The following is a 21,891-nucleotide window of genomic DNA, read 5'->3' on the forward strand; positions in this document are numbered from 1 at the left end:
AAGCACGGTGAGACAGTGGAACACACTGCCCAGAGAAGTTCTGGATGCCCCCCACCTGGAGGTGGTCAAGGCCAGGTTGGATGAGGCCTTGAGCAATCTGGTCTAGTGGAAAGTGTCCCTGCCCATGGTAGGGGACTTGGAAGTAGATGATCTTTAAGGTTCCTTCCAACCTAAAGCATTCTATGACTCTGCATTGTCCTCACAAGTTTGTTTTCTCATACACACCCTTGAAGCCTCTCACAGTAGATTAGTTGCCACCTCCTCACTGCAGAGTGGTCAGCAAAATGTGGTTGAATGGACACAGAGGTGTATCAAACATGGGTGAATGCTGAAGGAAAAATCCTTTTTGAATGTAATTAGACTGGAAGGAGGTAAAGCAAAGTGCAACACTACATCGAACGTGCCACTTGCCTTGTGCCTCTTGTTTCCAGAGCCATGCAAGCAGCCACAGCGATAGCATTATCTGCTGGCTGCACTGCTGGCAGCCCTTCCCCTCCCAGCTCCCTCTGTGCACTGATACCATGTGGAAAAGGAGGAAACCTTTCAAGCCCAGACCTAGCAAACCACCACTAGCTTCACCTCCTTTTCTCTCTGTGGGTACCATTATCTTCCAGAACAGCACAGAGTCTCAGGGCCGTGGGGCTCATCAGTGCTATCAAACCAAACAGTTACTGGGAATGAACCATGGCCACCTGTATTAGTGAGATGTTCAAGCATGTCATGGCCTGCTGCAATTACTGCTCTCCCCAGACATTCCTGGGCAGAGTCCAGAGCCAAACCTAATCTCAGTTGGACATCAGCACAGAGCCACTCTCCTTTGAAGTGGACGGTATCGTATCAGAGTGGATGCAAGCTCCTGTGTGCTGGTTGGTCTCTGTGCTTGGGAGTATTCCCAGGTCTGATTGGTTTCCTAACAGAGTAATTGATAACACTTTACAGTTGTTCAAATGCCTGCTATCTCTAATGACCAAGATACGTGCTTCTTTCATCAAACCTCCAATGCCACTTTAGGAAAGAAAAGCTCAGCCACAAATCTACAGGGCTGGCTGCTCTAGAGGCTTCTCTGGGGAGTTGATGGCAAGCATTACAAATATGCCTCTCCATCTAGAATTTCATAGCTGAATAGAAGCCTGTAAAATACAGCTAGGATTTAACAGTAAATTCCATCTTTGTCTCAGAGGGCAAAGTTTGTGTTCTTGGAAATACAGAGGTTTGCATGTCCCCACTGAACTTTCCTTAACGTGAACTTCCCTTGATATTTTATTACACAACTCCCACTCTCAGTTTTACTGAACCTCCACTTTGCCCTAACTGGAAGATTCACTAACTTAATCCCAACTATATTCTAAATTTGTCCTTCATTCCTTGTGGCCACTATTTGTGTGACTCTATGAAATGTAAGCCCTCCTCATGTCCCAGATATGTCCAAAATGTAATGTATGTGAAATGATCCAACATATCATGCCACAGAAACAAGAAGGTTTGGCCTGACCAGTGCTGAGTACAGGGGCAGAATAACCTCCCTTGTCCTACTGGCCACACTGTTCCTGATGCAGGCCAGGATGCCATTGGGTCTCCTGCCCACTGGACACACTGCTGGCTCATTTTCAGCTACTGTCTACCAGTACCCCCAGGTCCAATATAAAAAGACTTAAAATCATCCAAATTGACACAAGCTCCTTATTGCTATCACACATCAAGCTCGAGAGGTTTATTTAAAAATACACTTTATTTACAGACATTAAAACTTCATTTGGAAAAAAAAAAAAAAAAAAAAGAAACCAAACCAAACAACTGTACATAAAACTTTAAGTAATTTTTCACTAACAGTTGATAAAACCACAGTGAGATTTCCAAATCATTGAGTCAGCAATCCTGGAAATTACATTTTGGCACCTTACTTATGCGATTTAAGGAAGGGAAAAAGTGGAGGAAACTTTTCAGCAACACAACTCCATAATGTAACATTCTTGTACAGTGACATCCTCTTACCAAGGTATCACTATTCAAACACAGAAAGTGTTCCCACTGCATGGCAAAGTAGCAGAACCTGTGGAAATTATCATAGCTCTTGAATTACCTTTTCAGAAACATCCTTTTTTACCTGCTTTCCAATTAGCCAATTCAAGCTTTTCCCAAAGGCATTAATAAATGACTGATGAACCCTACTGATTTCATTATACCTTCTTAGGTTTAGGAATCAACCCTCTTTAACAAGTTGGTTCAGGTGGAGTGTTTATAAGTAATAGAAGTGTATATATAAATATATATCTCAGGATGGCCACTTAGACAACACTTCTACACAGACCACAGGACATAAAACAGTTCTTGGAGCAGCTCACATCAAGCCATCCATAGACTTTGGGTGGTGAATTTCACTTTGGGGATGATTCAGATACTGGCATATTCCCTTCAAAGTTCAGAATGAAAAGGAACATCAGGACAGAAAGTGTCATAAATCAGGTAGGAGAGGGGGAAAGAACAGGAGGAACTAAACGAGGTCCAAGGAGGTTTGTAATGGTAAGGTGCAACACATCATTAAAAAACAAAAAAACAAACCAGAAAGTGGCTAAATTTTGATAAAACACAGTGCAAAAATTTAACCAGTGCATAAAAGAGGTATTTCTAAACTGTATCATAGGTACACCACCATGATCAAAAAGGTAGCAAAACCATACTGCTTTTATTGAAGAGACAACATGGAAAATTAGGGGGGGGAAGCAGCTGCACTACAAGTCAAAACAAGTGCCACAAATAACATAAGGAAGCTGTCTGAAAATCTGCTAAAGCAAAGGCAAAACTCCTAAAAATAACATCCATTATTTTTCTTTACATAGAAGAGCAAAGCCAAGATTTGCCTTTCAAGAGTTACAGAAGGAGGAGTCAACAATCAAATAGTCATGTTGGGCACACTTGAAAAGGTGACAAAAATTGATTTGCTTTAAGAAAAGGTCCAGTAAATTGCTTTTGCATTCAGTGCCATGTTAATTCATTCCAGATTTCACTCTTACTCCAAAACTGCCAGGCAAGGCTAGCAAATATTTTGTTGTCCTACAGCTGTGTAGCATATATGGCTGGTTCTGGAGGAGAGAGCCACATAAGCTGGCTAACCAGTTGACAGTCACCTGCATTTCATGGAATCACTGAATGGTACTGCTTGGAAGTGACCTTCCTGCCAAGGAAGGTTCACCTAAAGAAGGTCACACAGGAATACATCCAGTCAGGTTTTGAATGCCTCCAGAGACAGACTCCACCACCTCTCTGAGCTGCCTGCTGTAGTGTTCCACCACCCTTAAAGAAGTTCCTCCCCAGAAAAAGAGGAACAGATAGGGGCAATCATTGGGGGCAAACCCAAATGTGATCATGATGCAGTCATAAGGGAGTACTTGAAGACGACAGAGTAGTACAACCAACATGCAATAGTCAGAAATTCTATGATGCTGAATTGAAAGGGAAAAAAGAGGCAATTAAGCTAGAGGCCAGAAAGGAGATTTTATGACAGTACAATATGCTACATAGATGAATTTAGAACAAGTGCCCATAGTTAAGGGCAAATACTGAAATATTTCAACATGAGGTAAGCCTGCTTCAAGAGAGTTAGCAGACAAATGACAAGAATTGAAGGGAAATAAGTCAATATACACACTGATTAGATTGAAGTCTTCTAGGTAAGTAGAGAGAGGACACCCAGTACAGCCTAGCTATGACACACAACAGAGGAGAAAAATACTTTGATGCAGAACTCAGAGGAAGGCAAGGATATTGAGTCAGAATCCTTAGCTGAATACCCTGAAAGTCTCTACATGGCAAAAAAAAACCAAGGTTCATCTCATCAATAACACAACTCTGTGGGTTTTGCTTGCTTAAGTAATAAAGTAAATTTAAATCTGCTTGTTTTCTAGACCTGATGATTTTTATGGTCCTTAGTATTGTCCCATTTATTCCCAGGCAACAATTACAGTACATTCAGGCAAACAAGAAGAAAAGTTGGAGAACATTGCTTCATTGTATTTTCAGGTGACAACACTTCCAAAAGCTTAAAAAAAAAACCCCAACAGATAGCCACAGTTTGAACAAACACTAGAAGGACAAAAGAAAAAGGTGGCCCATTTTGTCTAATGCCCAAACACTTCACAGGCTACTTTTCTGTAATTCCAGAGTAAACAATACTGCCATTTCATCTTTCAACCATTTAATACAATATATACATCAAACAACAACAAAAAAATTACCTGATGTAAGACACAAAAGCATAATTACTCAAGGGTGCTCATTTTACAGGCCATCTGGAAACTGAGCTCTCTGTAGACTTTGTTGTTATTTTGGGAGCTTTCTATTCCAGTCCTTCAAAAAAAACCAAACCTATAAACACGATGGGGTTTTTTTATTTACACCTAAACAGTGACACTTAAACACTATCATAGTTAAAAATAAGGACCAAAAGAAGAAAGGGCTGTCTTTATGCCACAGGCTTTTAAAATGTTTCCTGATTTACATTAATTCGTGCAACAACTGCCAAGCAAGATCCTGCTGCTTTCCCCTCTGCTGCTGCCAACAGAGTCAAAAGACTGGAGGATCAAGCTTTTAATTGTGCTAACACATATTTCAGTGTCTATAGTACAAACCTACAATGGAAGGCTATCACATATATTAATTCACCTAAGAATGTGTGCAAAAACAAAATGATGGCTACCAATATAGGAATGTGCTATTTAGACTGCAATTGCTGCTTCAGTAAATACCATTTTCCAAGCAGCAAAATATCCTGCTGTGTTGTTTTAATATTCATAGAATCATAGCATGGTTTGGATTGAAAGAGATCTTAAAGATCATCTACTCCAACTCCCCTGCCATGGGCAGGGATATCTTCCACTAGACCAGGTTGCTCAAAGCCTCATCCAGCCTGACCCTGAACACTTCCAGGGAGGGGGTACCCACAGTCTTTCTGGGCAATCCATTCTAGTACTTCACCACCCTCACAGTGAAGAAATTCTTCCTTACATCTCATGTCTACCTACTCCCTTTCACTTTAAAGCCACTATCCCTTGTCCTGTCAATACTCATTAAGTTAGTCATCATCCTTGCTAATAAGCAACTAACTGCTTTCAAGTTAGCCTTAAAAGGAGATCCTGGTATTCTCCCAGCCCAGGCAGGAAGTCAATTTGCCCTTTCTGCTTAGGTGTTACTGAGGTAAAGACACCACTATTTTATGTAGGTGTCCCCATGAATGAAAGCCTGGCCAGGCCACACGAACCATTCTGCTTTTGACAGCAAAACATATCTGAATGCTTCTGGATCTGATCTGCACAGCCAGTGAGGTTAAGCACTACACCTAGTGTTGATTAGATAATGGGTCTCCTCTCCCAGAAACCTCGAGAACACACCTAGGCCAAATCCAGCACTGGTGACAGGGCACGTCCACTTGTTTTCCTCAGCCTACTACCTTTGCATGCCTTCAAAGAGAGCAAGCAGCATAGAGATAATGGAACTGCTTCACTAAATAGACTTTGAAATACACCTTTGGGCAAGGGGAGAAGGGGCAGGGCAGAGAGGAGGGCTTAGACCTTTAAAACAAGCAAACAAGAAATAACTGAGACTAACCCTGGAAAAAAAGTCCCTGTTGGTTTTTTGTTGTTGTTGTTGTTGTTTTAAAACTCACCCTAAGTGATAATACTGCATCTAAACTTTCAAAGGGACTTTCTTAATTAATATTAAATTATGTCTTAACAAGAGAACTGCAGAGTTTTAACTGCTCACAATAAACGCATCAGCTTATTTATTCGACGTGAAAAATGAGAGACACTCGAGTATAAAGATACTGCAAAGATCCTGCATAATGATGAATTTAGAGTGTGGATACCATAACTTCTGTTGTGAGGAGACAAAAGATTAAAAAATAGACTGAATTGTACAATCACGACAGTGAACAAGGTAAAAGTTAATTGGATGACTGCCTGAAATTCCATTTGCTAGAATCAGTGCAGACAATGCTTGTCTTTGCTTTGCTTTCATGATAGGAAGTCTATTCTTTAGCATAACTGTCTGTGATTAGGCTAGGACTCCAGTATTACCAGAAGAGAAGCCAGACCAGCTTCTGCTCTGTCCCTAAACAAAGGAGTCAATCAAGAAAACAATGCAAGTCAAAATTCCTGAGTGCTTCCCCTCCTCCTTGGACACTCACAAACCCCACTGGCCAGAAGCGCGAGTGCTACTGTTAAACATGAACTGCCTATGCAAAAATGGGGTTTCAGGATCAGTAGAGCATCTCTACTGAAGTCCTTCATAAACACACAGTAGTTCAGCCCAGCACAATGGTTAACTGGCCACAAGGCTTTCAAGAAACGGCTCACTTCAGCAGAAAAGGCCAGAGTTTTATTCCCAGTGCCACTAGCCCTTAACTGCAAGCATCAGTGCAGACAGCAACATGCCCCATCCGCTCTAACAACAGAGATTCACACACAGTTTGGTAAGGAACTGGGTTAGGCTGCATCAGAAAAATCTTAGATGAACACAACACCCTTCATGGAAATATTAATCCTTATTTCAGATACGAGGTGGGGAGGGGGTTAAGGTGTATTTTGGTTTACAGCTAAAGCACAGAAATCTTGTTGCCATAACTTCAGCCACAACCACTGCTGACCCCCTTCCCAGGCAGGATGTATTTGTTCTGTGAACGCACCACATGGAATAGAGGGTATTGCCTAAAGTCGTGTGCTGCCTAACTGTGGTTTGTCATTGGACCTGTCACCATTTTTCACATTTTTGATGCTATCCTCTGCCAGTGGGTACTCAACAGGTATTTCAATATGATTTTTACTTGAACCATTGTCTCTGTGCAGCACAGAAAGGGAACTATCATTTTTCTCAGTGTAGCCATTAGTTTTAACCAGGGAACGCTCATGCTGACTGCAGCACAGATGAGAGTCACAAGATTCTGAGATGCAGGGTGAGCTGCACAGGAGCTGGGAGGTCTTGTGGTCAGTGTACTCAGGCTGGATGGTCACAGAATGGATCCCTGCATCATGGAAAACCTTCCGTATTTTATAAGCAGCATCTTGGTAATCGGTAGGTGTTTGGCACTTGATATGAAGGGTAGCAATATTCTTCCCACCTGCAAGCTCCCAAACATGCATCTCATGAAGGCTGATAACCCCTGGCACACGAGCTAGTCTGTCAGCTGGAAGACATAAGAGAAAGGTATTAGATGCTTTGGCATACTGACTAAGTAGGAGCTTTCTCATTAAGAGTCCTATCTGAAAGCAGCAGTCCGCAAACTGCTTTTTAGAAGAGCTGTACCTAGCAAAAGTTGTCTACTTCCTTCTGACCCTAGTTCAGCCTCCAGATGACACAAGCAAACCACCTTTCCTTCTAGCTTCATGCATTCCTCAGTCTCCCTAATGGCAATTTACCCATTTTTCATAGAAGCAACGTTAGAGCACCACTTCCTTGGACAAGGCCCCACATCTTCTGGTTTCTTTAGCCCCAAACATGGTGCAATGGTCTCTTAAACTACTCTGAACAACACCAGGGAGCTACAAAATTAAACAATCTTAAGGGAAAATCCTGAGCTAATTTGGAAGCCTTTCAGAAGAAGCCACTGCAGAGCTGGAAAATAACATAATTCAGTGTTCTTTCTCAAACAGCCCACACAAAGCATTAACAGCTCAAGGCCTGGTATTTTTGATGTATTGTTGGAGTACCACATTCTCAAAATGCATGCTGTAACTAATCCAGAGAGATTTGAGTCATGTTGCTAGGACACAGGCGTGTGACTATTTCTCACAGTTCTTGAGAATTTAGAGCTATTATGAGTAGATAATCCAAACATGTTAGCCCAGAAATAACATGCACTGGAAATGCATCAATAGAATCGATAGCACTCCAATGACAAATCCAACTTACTCAGTAGCTGCATATCGACACCTTTGGGAACCATCTGCAACAAAATAACTGAGGTCTCCTTGATCAGTGGGAATGCGGATGACAAGATGATGAACACCATAATTATTGTCAGGCTTGGATCAATGTAACACTGCCAGTTACATGGAGCATTCTCCAGAGGAAGTACGTGGAAGATTGTAGCAGCAATTACCACAATCACAGATCCAAGTGCATCTCCCATAACATGCAACAGAACACCTGAAACAAATGGCACAACTTCCATTAGCGGGTTTGGTTGCTGGTTGGGATTTGAGGGGGAGAGGGGGAGAGAGCAGCACTGCATTTTTTCAAGTTCCTTCTACTTGACATGAAAAACACAATATTCCAGGCACTAACATCACAACCCAAGTCCTCATTAGCAGCTTTCAGAACAAAACTGCAGCAAAGGAAATACTGACTCTGAACCACAGATGCTTAAGTGAATGCATTATTAAATCATGTAGGATGTGCTAGCAACTGAGGTCCAACTGTAATGCCATGGCAACATAAAATGTGTTCATTTAAATGGCCCAAAGATTATTGAGAGATCTTGGCACATTGAATCTCAGCTCTCAATTAAAAATTGATGACTAAATCTATGTGTTCTAGCCTGGAAGCTAAGAGAGTCACAGATCAGCCCTAGTAAGAGTCCACCAGCTTCCACAACACTGCAGGCATCTGAAAAACTACCTAAGTGAAGTCTAAGCCCATTCCTATGGCTTCCAATGTCCTCGAACTCAGATTTGCAGATCAAGCTTGATTACCAGTGACATCGGCACTTGTTTCACCAATACTGCTAGCCCTAAGACCTCCCAAAAATAACAGAATCTGATGTGGGAGTCATTCACATGGAGGCTACAGTTTAATAGGTGCTTGGACTACTCTAAATAGAGAGGAATGCTGGCTACCACTTTTCACACCCACAGATATGTTTTTGCACAAAAGGTAAAGACAAAAAACAACACATTTTTCCAACTGCAATACCCTTACAGCTACAATGACCAAAGTTGTCTTCTTGCTATGAAGTTACAATAATCTAAGAACTATTTTTTCCTTTCCTTTTCTTTTAATACCACTTCCCTTTCCTTTTTCCTGTCGTTAGTCAATTGCACTTTTACTGTTCAGATTCAGATTCCTTTCTGATATCTAAATTCGTGACATCTCTAAATACATTAAGTTCTTTGTTAATACTTCTTATTCAGAGCCTGTGAGAGAATAAAATGGACCATCTCCTTTTAACATCCTTATAACAAACACTTTCAAGATCTTCACTCCAATTTAATCATTACTTCTATGCTGGAGAAACTGAAAAACTCTCTGAAACACATTCAGGGACACAGGAAAGAGTTTTGACTCTCTGGTAATGCTGAACACCAAATTGGATCTAGAGCTGTGACTCTTCTGCTGGTTTTTGCCTGCTCTATGCATTAATATAGATCTTCTGTGTGAGAAATGAAGAAAATAGCCATCCAAATTCCTTCAAATCATTTGGGCCAGATAAGAAAGTAAAGGCTTTCAGTGATTCCAGCCCTTTCTGCTGGAGTCAAGCATGTTCTGCCCCATTTGGCAGCCTCCCACAGCGTTTTACTCCTCCTAACAGTGTGGCAGTGTTTCCTTTTCACTTCCAAATAATCCCGATTCAGCATAGGCTATCAGCTATTGCACTAACAAGAGGGGCAGGCAGGATGCAATTGCCAAGGCAACTAACTAGAGAACACAGCTTGAAAAGGACTGGAATAGGTTTCATAAAGCCCTCTTCTGAACGAAGAAAAGAGTAGGTATGTCAGAGTTGTGGTAAATTATGAATTGAGAAGGTGAGATTTGGGAAATGCTTATTTTACATGATTAACACCATCAATAGGTACATCTTGGTTATATTTCCCTACTGATCCTCAAAAGCTGCAGTTACAAGAACTGAAAACTACTTTCCATGAAATAAAGTCAGCATTGTAAGACCAAAGGCAGTGCATAGTTTCCCACAGCATGTGCTGGAAAGTCTGAACTATTCTTTATATGCTCAAACCAGTAAAAGAAATAATTTTACACTACAATTATCAATCCTGTTGGGGAAAATGTGTGCATTTCTGCTCCTATTAATTTTAAAAGCAAGGAAGCAGTTCCTCAGACAATCCATTTAGTCCAGCCATGGGTTGGTTTTTTTTTTTTCAGAGAGGCTGCAATTCTACAATGTACAGAACATTCTGTCAAGTGATTATGAAGTAAGTATAGCTCTGTAACTAACTTCCAAGGAAAACCAGGTTTTGAGTCAGAATTTTAAAGCCACATATCTGTAGCACTGGCTACAGAAGCAAGGAATATTTGCAAGGATGACATACCAAAGTAGCACTTCAACTACAACAAAATCTCCTTTGGAAAGTGACAGCAAGTATCTTAAAGTAACTGACACAAAACTCCTTGTAAGTTTCCAGTGTCATTAACCCTAAGCACTGTCATTCAGACAAGTAAAGCCTTCTCTAAAACATACTCACCAGTTTCTTATTCTTCTCTCCTCCAGCCCTGAAAGTGAAAGTTTGCTTTTCCTTCCCAATAACCTTACCACTATAATGCCATGACATCCAGTGACACCAGTTTCTAAACATTCAGGGAAGTCTTGTGGCTCTAGCATGTGGTTTGATTTCCAAAGTGTGTTCCCTTACAGACACATTTGAGTAACTCTCAAAACATCTTTTTGTTTTTTTAAAGACAGGCAAAAAAAAAAAAAAAAGGCAAACAACAACAACAAAAAAAATCCAAACCAAAGTCAACAACAAAACAACTCAGTTGCCTGACTGCCATGTCAGCTTCTTAAGCTGAGTTTGTCTGATGCCAAATTACATGACTTTGGAGGAACGTGTGATGCTCAGAAGTGACCACAAGAAGTCTGAAACTTCTGTTTCAGCTTTCTAACAACCTTGGGGACAAACCCAATGTATAATATACTCAAAGATATCTGCTTTTGTCTCTGCTCAGAGTAGGTATGTACTGGTGCATGTACATAAACACCTATAGAGAGAGACTTGGTTAATTTATTCCTAGAAGCAGCTACACTCTCCCACTTCACACCTTCTCAAAGAACTCACAAATTACAATGCCAGACAGACAGATCCTGTCTCAGGGGCAGGGTCACAGTTCAAGGACCTGGAAAAACATGATGCTGAAGCACCAGTTTCAACATCTTTTTCCTCATGCTGACAAAACATTACCAGCCTTGGGAGTTAAAGAAACTCTGGTTTCTGCCCAAAAGCAGAAACGTGAAAGTTGAAAACTACTCTACTACTACAGCAGTGACACTCAAAGAGGCAGCTCATAGCTACCTGCTTTCCATTCCTACAAGATCTCTGGTGACTTCAGCTTAGAGCAGTAGGTGCTTCCTTTCCAAAAAGTTTGGCTGGATTCTTCTAAAGAATTAAAATAAGAAGTGAACACGCTCAGAGCCAAACCAAGATCATGCTAATTTGTCATTATCTATTCTATTTCACACCAGAACCTTTCTGCTAAAGATAACTGGGTCCATATACATAGAAGAGCCCTGGGCTTTGGCTCCATTCTTACTGACAGTAGAAAACAAACAAACAACTCCAACAAAACAAGCAAACAGAAAGTGTTTAAAGCCAACATAAAATCAGCAGTACACTTCCATGCTATACCTCTTATGTTCAAAGCTTCAGATTTTTTCTCTTTTTTCTTCTCAGACCCTTCCTCAGGGCTTTTTTGGTCATTTGGTGCATCACCTGCATTCAAAGAAGAAACGCTGTGTTGTGTATAAGTTCTACAAACAGAAAAAACACCAGCCTTCTCAAAACCAACTTATTTCAAAGATGACAGCAAAAAACAAAAGAACAACCACCTCCAAAACCCAAGCCAAAACATCTTCCGTGCAGCTCTCTGAGCAACACCCTCCTTTCCCCACCCCACAGGGCAGCCCAGTGTAAAGTACAGGGTAAAGGAGGCAGCGGGTGTCAGAGAGGTTAAAGCAGTTTCCCTCTGCCCACGCGTGGGTTTGGGGCTCAGAGGATGGGTCCAGCAGCTCGGCAGGTTCTGGGGTCACACAGAGGACAGAGAAAGATGGAGGGGGGGGGGGGAGAAGGGGGGGGGGGGGGGAAAGTGCGGGGACAGGAGGGGAAGGCAGAAGGGCGAAGCGAGGAAGCGAGGCGGCAAGGATGCAGCCGAAAGGCACCTGCTTGATCCGCCTCCCCAGCCGGGGTGCTACCGGGCACAGCCCGCAGCGTGGCGGTAGGGGGCGGCGGGACGGACGAGCGGCGGCGGCGGCGGCGGCAGCAGGCGCCCCAGTCCTGGAAGACGAGCAGCCCCACCAGGTTGACGGCGAGGCCGAGGGTGCCAACGATGAGCACCAGCTGGGCGTCGTCGATGGGCTCGGGCCGGGCAAGGCGGAGGATGGCCTCCACGAAGATGGTGAAGCAGAGGGCGGTGAGGAAGACAGCGTTGCTGAGGGCCCCCACTGCCTCGGCGCGGCTGTAGCCGTAGGTAGCGCGGGGGCCTCGGCGGCTGCGGCGGGCGATACGCCCCGTGGAGATGCCCACGCAGAGGGAGATGAGGTCCGAGAGCATATTGAAGGAGTCGGACACCAGCGCGATGGAGTTGCCTAGGTAGCCCGACACCAACTCGGCCACGAAGAAGCCGGTCGTGAGCACCAGCATGAAGATGAGGCGACACGTCTTCCCCGAGTACCGCCCCATGGCGACGGCGGCCAGGCCCACCCGTGCCCCTCTCCGCGCTACTGCCAGACCATGCTCGGTCGCCCAGCAGGCAGCGCCGCCAAACCCGCAACAAGTGCGGTCACCCCGGCCCTTAACGCCGCCGCCCGCCCGCCCGCAGCAGGCCCCGCCCGCCGCCCTGCCCCGCGGGGAAGGCGCCGTCCGCCCGCACCGCCCGCAGCCCGCACCGCCCCACTGGCAACGCCTCACCGCCAGCGGCCACCGGCGGCGCGACCCCGGCGTGGGAGGCTGGTGGAAAAACCCGCTGCCTGCCCGCCTGCTCCGCACCGGAGCCACTGCCTGCGCCGCGGCGCTGGGTGGGAGCCTGCGAGGGACTCCTGCATCCCACTCGCCCTGCACCGCCACTGGTGTAGCCACCAGCAACGATATCACCACCGGCATTCGCCACCAGTACTGGCATCCCCACCCGCGCCGCCACCGGTGCCGCAGGCTCGAGTGGGAAGCCGCCGGGGATTCCCACCGCCTGCCCGTCCAGCGGCTAAGCAGCCCCAGGGCTCCCGGGTTGTTAGAAACGACCGTCGGTGAGATGAAGTAAATAAAACGGCAGAGAGAAGGCATAGAGCTGGCACTGCCAGCTGGGAAGTTCTCACTTGCGTAGGCAGAACAGAACCAACCAGCCAAAACCAAAAGGCTGTCCAGCGTTGCTCTGCGGGGCACTGGGTACCACTACTCTGTCCAAATACAGTGAAGTTTCAGTGATGGATTCAATCTACTCCTTTGGTGCTTTATTGGAGGCTTAAGTGCCAAATCAAAGCATAGAGTGCCATCTACTGAACCAGGTAACTGCCGCCTTCTGTCCTCTAAAAAGGACTATGTGACCTTAGTGGGGAAGGATCAGTCGTCATTCTAGGACAAAAACAATTTCACACGTTCTTTTAACCTACAGAATAGTCTGCAGCAAGAGAGTAAACCTTGTTGTTACAACAGTTCTTGGGAATGTGACACCTCTGCATGGGAACGGAAAAAAAGACAAAGCTGGGCTACTCATACAGCATTTCAAGATGAGGGGAGCAAGTGAAGGAGGTGTTGGAAAAGTAAGTCATCCTTAACTAGGGTTGTCAGTAGCAGAACTGGGCCCAAAAATAATAGGATAAAAGATGCAAAATCTAAAGAAAATAGTGTCTTTAGAATCATATCCTGTGCGAGTCTGGAGTATTTCAGTTATGTAAGAGGCACACCTCTGCTGGAGTGACTGCTTCAGCAACTACAGATCACACTGAAGTGACACATCAAGCGTTTCACCACACTTGACAAAGCACACATCGCTATCAGATAACAAACCAGCATGGCCAGGGGAACACTGTCCTACCAAAGTTCTTCTCTGCAACCACAAATTCAGTAAAGGCCTCTGGAATTTCCTCTTTATTCTAACTCTGAAGCAGTTGTATTGTTACTGTTTCAATATGTCTTTCAAATGAGTCCTCTCCATTCCACCAAAGTTCTGTCTACACAACCAAAGTCCTTTTTTTTCTGGCCTGTATCCCAAGATGTATCTCAGCCTTAGGAATGGAATTCAGTAGCTATTCAGCCACATCACATGTATCTGCAAGGACTGGCACACACACCTCCCAATGTCCTTTTTACATGCCATGCCCAAGCAATGGAAGTACAAACACATCAAAATAAACTTATTGAAAAGAACCCTACCGTAAGGACAAACACAATGGTTGGCATCGAAAGCACCATCCTTGCTATAACTAATGGTAGAAAAGTTTGCCTCTGGCACTTCAACTTGCAGCTAAACCCAAATACTCACTGAAGCTCAGCTCATTGCACCTGCACAGAATTGAAAAGTATTTCCAGTGATTGTTATTTTAGGAAGATGTATAATACAGTACCTGGAACATCATTAGTAGTCCTGTGCAAAACAGACATTAATTATCTTCAGGGGAAAAACAAACAACAACATCAACAAACCCCCAAACATGTCATAGCTCTTAATTCTCTTCAAAAACATAAAGTTGTCACAGTTCTTTTGAAGAAATAGTGCTAAGAATATTATTTTCCATTATTAAGGCTGTGACTAGGTCCTCTGACTTGGAGTACAATTGCAAATGATTCACTGAAGAAGCAGTCAGAAGCAGTACAAGTTCAGAGCCTCAGCGCAGAAGCTGTTTGCTGTACCACTTCTCCACTTCCTTCTTCTGCCTGTCAAGCTCACACATCTCAATCATCCTCTCACAGCACAGCGTCAGTCTGAAAAGCTACACACTGACACAATAACAGAGCAATATTTGTGCTGAATTAGATGAGAGATTCATGTCTGAAGTATTTCCAGTTCTCCTCTACACCTTTGAAAGATGAGATGAACACCTGCACAGCATTCAAAACACAACTCAGCAACAGATTCATACAGAGGCAGAGCAGAGGTCTCAACCATCTCCTTTACTCTTTTCCCAGTTTTACCTCACGTTTGATACATTTTTGTCTTATGAACATCTAGCAGACATCTTTATGGAGTGGATCATCATCTCCTGCTTTCTGTTTCTCACGTTCTGGCCAGTTATTCATACACAAAAATGCCTGTCTCTTCACACTACATCTGCTCAGAAAGCCTCTTGGAAATCCAAGCTTTTGCTCACCCCATTACACATACAAGTGCCCTTGTCTCTCTTCATCTAGGTACCACTATCTTTTCAAGGTAAACAACTCCTACAACTGTCCTCTGAACAAAACTACATTAATCTTAAGGCACCAGTTCATACACAAGACATTACTTACTATTAACAAGAATAATTAATTTATCTCAATCTTCAAAATAAAGTATGTGTTATACCAGTAATTATTGCTCCTTGATCATCTTGCACCTTGACCTTCTTCCACCTAGTCCAAAAGAGAGTGTTGATATTGCACACTGGAGGCACCAACCCCATTAGCAGGGTTTTCTCTCAGGCTCTTTCCCTCTTGTGGGCATTACTGTCCTGCTTGCAGTATTGGAATGCTTGATCTCAAATTGTTTTGGAGAAGAACTATGGTTCTGATTGTTCAACAGGTTGAGGCAAGTGACCCTCCCCTTCTACTCCACACAGAGGTGAGACCCCATCTGGAGTACTGCATCCAGCTCTGGAGCCCCCATTACAAGAGGAATGTGGAGATGCTGGAGTGTGTCCAGAACAGGGCCACGAGGATGCTCAGAGGGCTGCAGCAGCTCTGCTGTGAGGACAGATTGAAAGAGTTGGGGCTATTCAGTTTGGAGAAGAGGAGGCTCCCAGGTGACCTTATTGTGGCCTTTCAGTATCTGAAGGGGGCCTACAAAAAGGCTGGGGAGGGACTTTTTAGGCTATCAGGTAGTGACAGGACTAGGGGGTATGGAGTGAAGCTAGAAATGGGTAGATTCAGACTGGATGTAAGGGAGAAGTTCTTCAGCATGAGCATGGTGGGAGCCTGGAATGGGTTGCCCAGGGAGATGGTTGAGGCCCCATCCCTGGAGGTGTTTTAAGGCCAAGCTGGATGGGGCTCTAGACAGCCTGATCTAGTGTGATGTGACCCTGCCCATGGTAAGGGGATTGGAACTAGATGATCCTTGTGGTCCCTTCCAACCCTGACTGATTCTATGTTTCTGCAGCATGCTTAGCATCCTTGTATATTTTACACTGACTGCAGATATTCAACAGTACAAGGCTGCAGTTCCACTTATTCATCCAACCTAAATTCCCCAGTCTCTATGCTGGTAGAAGTGCTTAATTGAACAAGTTTCTCTCAGGAGGTTCAGAAAACATTGTCCAACACCTTGGTTTAGTGAATTAATTGCCAACTTTTGTTTCAGTGGCAATACTGCTAGAAAAGCTGTTGCTGCAGTTTCCTCATCCTAACCAGAAGCAGGAATTCATAACATTCTTATGAATTGGTAAAATGATCACAAACATGACAACTTTCTTGCTGAATCAGAAAGGGCAGAGCACTCCTGTAAGTGTCAAGATTTCTGTGTACTGAGATATCAAGGTTCTCAACACACCAATTTTCAACACTTAGCCACTGGAAGCCAAACTTTGTACCCAACAGGCTATTCCAAACCTTGACCTTAAGAGAATGCTTAGGTAATAGCAAAGGCATGGCAATTATGTATAATACTTTCCCATAACACTCTTCCTTCAAGTATTGTCAGCTCAGTTGAATGTCTGTGTTAGATATATGTATTTAGCACCTGAAGGGAGGCTGTAGCCAGGTGAGGGTTGGTCTCTTCTCCCAGGCAACCAGCAGTAGAAGAAGGGGACACAGTCTCAAGTTGTGCCAGGGGAGGTCTAGGCTGGATGTGAGGAGGAAGTTGTTGGCAGAGAGAGTGATTGGCATTGGAATGGGCTGCCCAGGGAGGTGGTGGAGTCACCATCCCTGGAGGTGTTCAAGCAAAGCCTGGCTGAGGCACTTAGTGCCATGGTCTAGCTGACTGGCTAGGGCTGGGTGCTAGGTTGGACTGGGTGATCTTGGAGGTCTCTTCCAACCTGGTTGATTCTATGATTCTATAAAACAGTGTGATTAGTTTCTGCTACAGATAAAAGTTACCACAATATCAATCACATCATAAACATTGACCAAGAGAGCTTGTTGTGGAAGGTGTTTATGCCTCCTTGTTTGCACCTTCCTCTCATTCTGCTCAGCACAATATCATGACATATCCCATCAAGGAAATGATGAAGTTTCCTGGTATGTGCTGAGGGATGGAAAAAGCTGGGAAATCAATTAATTATGTTCTGCTTTAATCCAGGGAGCAGAAGCCTTAAAGTTAGCCCTCCAACAAGAGTTCCGAAGTCTGAAATTTTATCAGAGTCCTTAGCAGGGTACAGAGTTGAATGTCCTTGGCTTTTTTAATCACAGCTATGACTCTTCATAACAGTCCTGACACTGTTGTGGGAATAGACCATGGGCTAGCTGGAGAGGGAGAAAGGATTTTTCATGGAGAAAGGATTTTTCGTGTTCTCCTAAAGAGGATTTGAGTACACTGGTGAATCAAACTGAAATGATGAACCTGTGGGATTGTTTAGGTCCTAACCTGGAATATCTTCCTTCTGATGTTTTTCTTTTCTCTTTGTCATGGATGTTCAGTTTGCTAATGGCAAACCACCTTTCCATGCTCTTAATGTCTAGCATAAAGAAACCTTTCACATCCTCTAAGAAATATCTAGTATTTGGATAGTGTTCCCCTCAATATTTTGACTACTTGATGGTGCACCTTTAAAAAAGCATAGTTCTGTTAAGTTTCCCCTGTAAACATATCTCTGTGTGTATATATAGAATATTTTGCTGTCAGGAGGTACCACAGCATGTTGCAAAACACAGAATCACAGAATTATTGAGTCTGGAATAGTCCTCTGAGATCATCAAGTCCAGCCTATGGCCTAAGATCACCACAGTGACTAAATGCCATATCCAATCTTTCCTTAGATACCTCCAGGGATGACAACTCTGTCACCTCCCTGGGCAGTCCATTCCAGGGTCTAATTACCCTCCTCATGAGGAATCATAGAATCATAGAATCAAGCAGGTTGGAAGAGACCTCCAAGATCACCCAGTCCAACCTAGCAGCCAGCCCTAACCAATCAACTAGACCATGGCACTAAGTGCCTCAGCCAGGCTTTCCTTGAACACCTCCAGGGATGGTGACTCCACCACCTCCCTGGGCAGCCCATTCCAATGCAAATCACTCTCTCTGCCAACAACTTCCTCCTGATATCCAGCCTAGACTTCCCCCAGCACAACTTGAGGCTGTGTCCCCTTGTTCTGTTGCTGGCTGCCTGGGAGAAGAGGCCAACCCCCACCTGGCTACAGCCTCCCTTCAGGTAGCTGTAGGCAGCAATGAGGTCAGCCCTGAGCCTCCTCTTCTCCAGGTTAAACAGGCCCAGCTCCCTCAGCCTCTCCTCATAGGGTTTGTGTTCCAGGCCCCTCACCAGCTTTGTTGCCCTTCTCTGGACATGTTCCAGCACCTCAACATCTCTCTTGAACTGAGGGGCTCAGAACTGGACACAGTACTCAAGGTGTGGCCTAAGCCTGCCCTGACGAGGCTCTAGGCTGTGCCCTCTCATCCTGTCACAAGCTGCCTGGGATTGCTCAGCTGCCATCTCACAACTTCCCTTCAGGTAGTTGCAGAGTGTGACAAGGTCCTCCCTGAGTCTCCTCTCCTCCAGGCTAAACAACCCCAGCTCCCTCAGACTCTGTTCATAAGACTTTCCCTCCAGTCCCTTCCTCAGCCTCGTTGCTCTCCTCTGGGCCTGCTCCAGCACCTCAGTATTCTTCTTGCCATGAGGGGCCCAGAGCTGCACACAGCACTCAAGGTGAGGCCTCACCAGTGCTGAGTACAGAGGCAGAATCACTTCCCTAGTGCTGCTGGCCACACTGCTCCTGATGCAAGCCAAGATGCCATTGGCCTTCTGTGCCCCCTGGGCACACTGCTGGCTCATGCTCAGCTGTTGTCACCCAGCACCCCCAGGGCCCTCTCTGCCAGGCTGCTCTCCAGCCACTCATCCCCCAGTCTGCAGTGCTGCTTGGGGTTACTGTGGCTGAAGTGCAGAACCCTGCACTTGGCCTTGTTAATCCTCATACCGCTGGCCTCAGCCCATTGACCCAGCCTGCCCAGGTCTCTCTGAAGTGTCTTCCTACCTTCCAGCAGATTGACATTCCCCCCAAACTTGGTGTCAACTGCAAACTTCCTGACAGTAGACTTGATTCCCTCATCCAAGTCATCAGTGAAGAACTGGACCCAGCCCTGATGCCTGGGGGACACCACTGATCACCAGACACCAGCTGGATGTTGCATCACAGTATCACAGTATCACCAAGGTTGGGAGAGACCTCACAGATCATCAAGTCCAACCCTTTACCACAGAGCTCAAGGCCAGACCATGGCACCAAGTGCCACGTCCAGTCCTGCCTTGAACAGCTCCAGGGACGGCGACTCCACCACCTCCCCGGGCAGCCCATTCCAGTGTCCAATGACTCTCTCAGTGAAGAACTTTCTCCTCACCTCAAGCCTAAATTTCCCCTGGCGCAGCCTGGGGCTGTGTCCTCTTGTTCTGGTGCTGGCCACCTGAGAGAAGAGAGCAACCTCCTCCTGACCACAACCTCCCCTCAGGTAGTTGTAGACAGCAATAAGGTCTCCCCTGAGCCTCCTCTTCTCCAGGCTAACCAATCCCAGCTCCCTCAGCCTCTCCTCGTAGGGCTGTGCTCAAGGCCTCTCCCCAGCCTCGTCGCCCTTCTCTGGACATGCTCAAGCATCTCAATGTCCCTCCTAAACTGGGGGGCCCAGAACTGAACACAGGACTCAAGGTGTGGTCTAACCAGTGCAGAGTACAGGGGCAGAATGACCTCCCTGCTCATACACAACCAATCTCTGTGCCCACTCACCCAGCCAGATTTTGACCCTGCAAAGGGTGTACCTGTCCAAGCCATTTTCCAGGACTGTGGGAGGCTGTGTCAGAGGCTTTGCTGAAGTCTAGGTAAACTACATCCACAGCCCTCCTCTTGTCTGCCCAGCAGATCACCCAATCATAGGCATATAGAAGAGAAAGCCACTCTCTGATTCCATCATTATAAATTACACTGAGTCCTACCACAGAAACTTCCCTTTCTGTCCCAGAGGTATTTCTAGGCTGAAGCTGACACCAAACCTGTGCCTGTGGCAAACTCTCTGCAGAATAAGCATCCAAATAAAACAACTGTATTTAAAGTATACAACGTGTCAGCCTTAAAAAAAAAAACCAACCAACATTGTATTGAAACTGTTTATGACTTTGAACTCATTTATCTTACAGTCCTTTTATTTCCTTACAGCTCACCATGGATACTACACTGCACCTCAGACAACCTGTCTATGCCTTTACTATGAAACTGGTTCAAGGTTGAGAGCATATGCAGTTACTCAAAGTTCAGTGGCACTGGTACTGTTGGAATCTAAGTTCAGAAGTTTTGATCTTAGCTGTATGCTGTTACATAAATCATTCAGGGATGCTTTGCTTGCTTAACTCACAGTTGTTGTTTTTTTTTCATTCCACACTTTCCAATTTGCCCAAAATGTAGCCCCAGGACAGTTGCTTCTACTTGTTTTGGTGCCAAATGTTCTCACTGAAAATGGTTCAAGAAGGTAAAATGTCTTTCCCTTAGATTATCTTCTGAGGTTTCTTTTAGAATCATAGAATCAGCCAGGTTGGAAGAGACCTCCAACATCATCCAGTCCAACCTAGCACCCAGCCCTATGCAGTCAACTAGACCATGGCACTAAGTGCCTCATCCAGGCTTTGCTTCAACACCTCCAGGGATGGTGACTCCACCACCTCCCTGGGCAGCCCATTCCAATGCCAATCACTCTCTCTGTGAAAACCTTCCTCCTAACATCCAGCTTACACCTCCCCCAGCACAACTTGAGACTGTGTCCCCTTGTGCATTCAAAACAGAGCTGAAGAAAATTTAGTGAAGCATGCTGCTAAGTGAACTTTCACAGTCTCCTTCCATCTGTCTTGTCTTAGAAAGTCTCTGGGTTAGAGCTTCAGCTAACAGAAGTCAACATGAATCAGAAAACCTTTGCAAGAGTTTGGTGAGGTTGATTTGGCATGCTATTAAACAGAACTTCAGAAGAGATACATGTTCAGTCTGAGTTACCTGATAGCCACTTAAAACTGCTTTCAGAGTTTCTCTGGGCCTTTTTTGTTCCTTTTAAGAGGATTACATCCAGTAATGCTGTAGGAAGGAAAGCCAGGAAAACTAAATATTTGGTTAGAGTAGACATTGGTTACCTGCATGCCAAAACACTAACACTTTTGGGATTGTGGACATAAATGCATAAGGTATATATCCCTTCATTTATACATACTGTCTTAGCAAGCATAGGAGTTGGGTGCCACAGTGCACTACACAGGTAGCATAAATCCATGAGCATGAATATGTGCTGGGTGAATGAAGTCTGCTGGTTAAGTCTAGTGCTGCCCATTTGACAGTTATCTGTCTATGAATGTAGCCATGGGATAAACTGGCATGAAGTGTTTCCTGCAGGGTTAATGCTTTGGGGGAGAAATAATATCAACTGGTATCAATTATATCAACTCAGATGCAAAACAGATGCATGAATGCTGATCTTGAGGAAATATTTTCATGCTTTTCAGGTTTGAAAAGCACAATCAGCCAGATGTTTGATGTTACAGGTCTTATACACAGGGTTCCCTCCTTCCCACTCATTAAAAAGGCCTCCAAGCCATCAAACTGGCATGGTGTGGTACCCTTTCAGCAATACACTTGAGAGAGAAACCTGTTC

The 21,891-nt window shown here is 44.7% G+C and overlaps 1 protein-coding gene across 1 annotated transcript; it reads right to left on the bottom strand.

The window, feature by feature from the left end:
* Positions 1-1,692: 1,692 nt before the first annotated feature.
* SLC30A10 (solute carrier family 30 member 10) lies at positions 1,693-12,752 on the bottom strand. The gene is made up of 4 exons (XM_064164533.1): positions 12,098-12,752; positions 11,568-11,651; positions 7,903-8,139; positions 1,693-7,177 (listed from the first exon to the last, which is right to left on the bottom strand). Exons 1-4 carry the CDS (start codon positions 12,615-12,617, stop codon positions 6,702-6,704), a joined length of 1,317 nt encoding a protein of 438 aa, XP_064020603.1. The 5' UTR covers positions 12,618-12,752; the 3' UTR covers positions 1,693-6,701.
* Positions 12,753-21,891: the final 9,139 nt, after the last annotated feature.

The sequence above is a fragment of the Pogoniulus pusillus genome, chromosome 25 (genome assembly GCF_015220805.1).
Source record: "Pogoniulus pusillus isolate bPogPus1 chromosome 25, bPogPus1.pri, whole genome shotgun sequence".
Taxonomy (NCBI): domain Eukaryota; kingdom Metazoa; phylum Chordata; class Aves; order Piciformes; family Lybiidae; genus Pogoniulus; species Pogoniulus pusillus.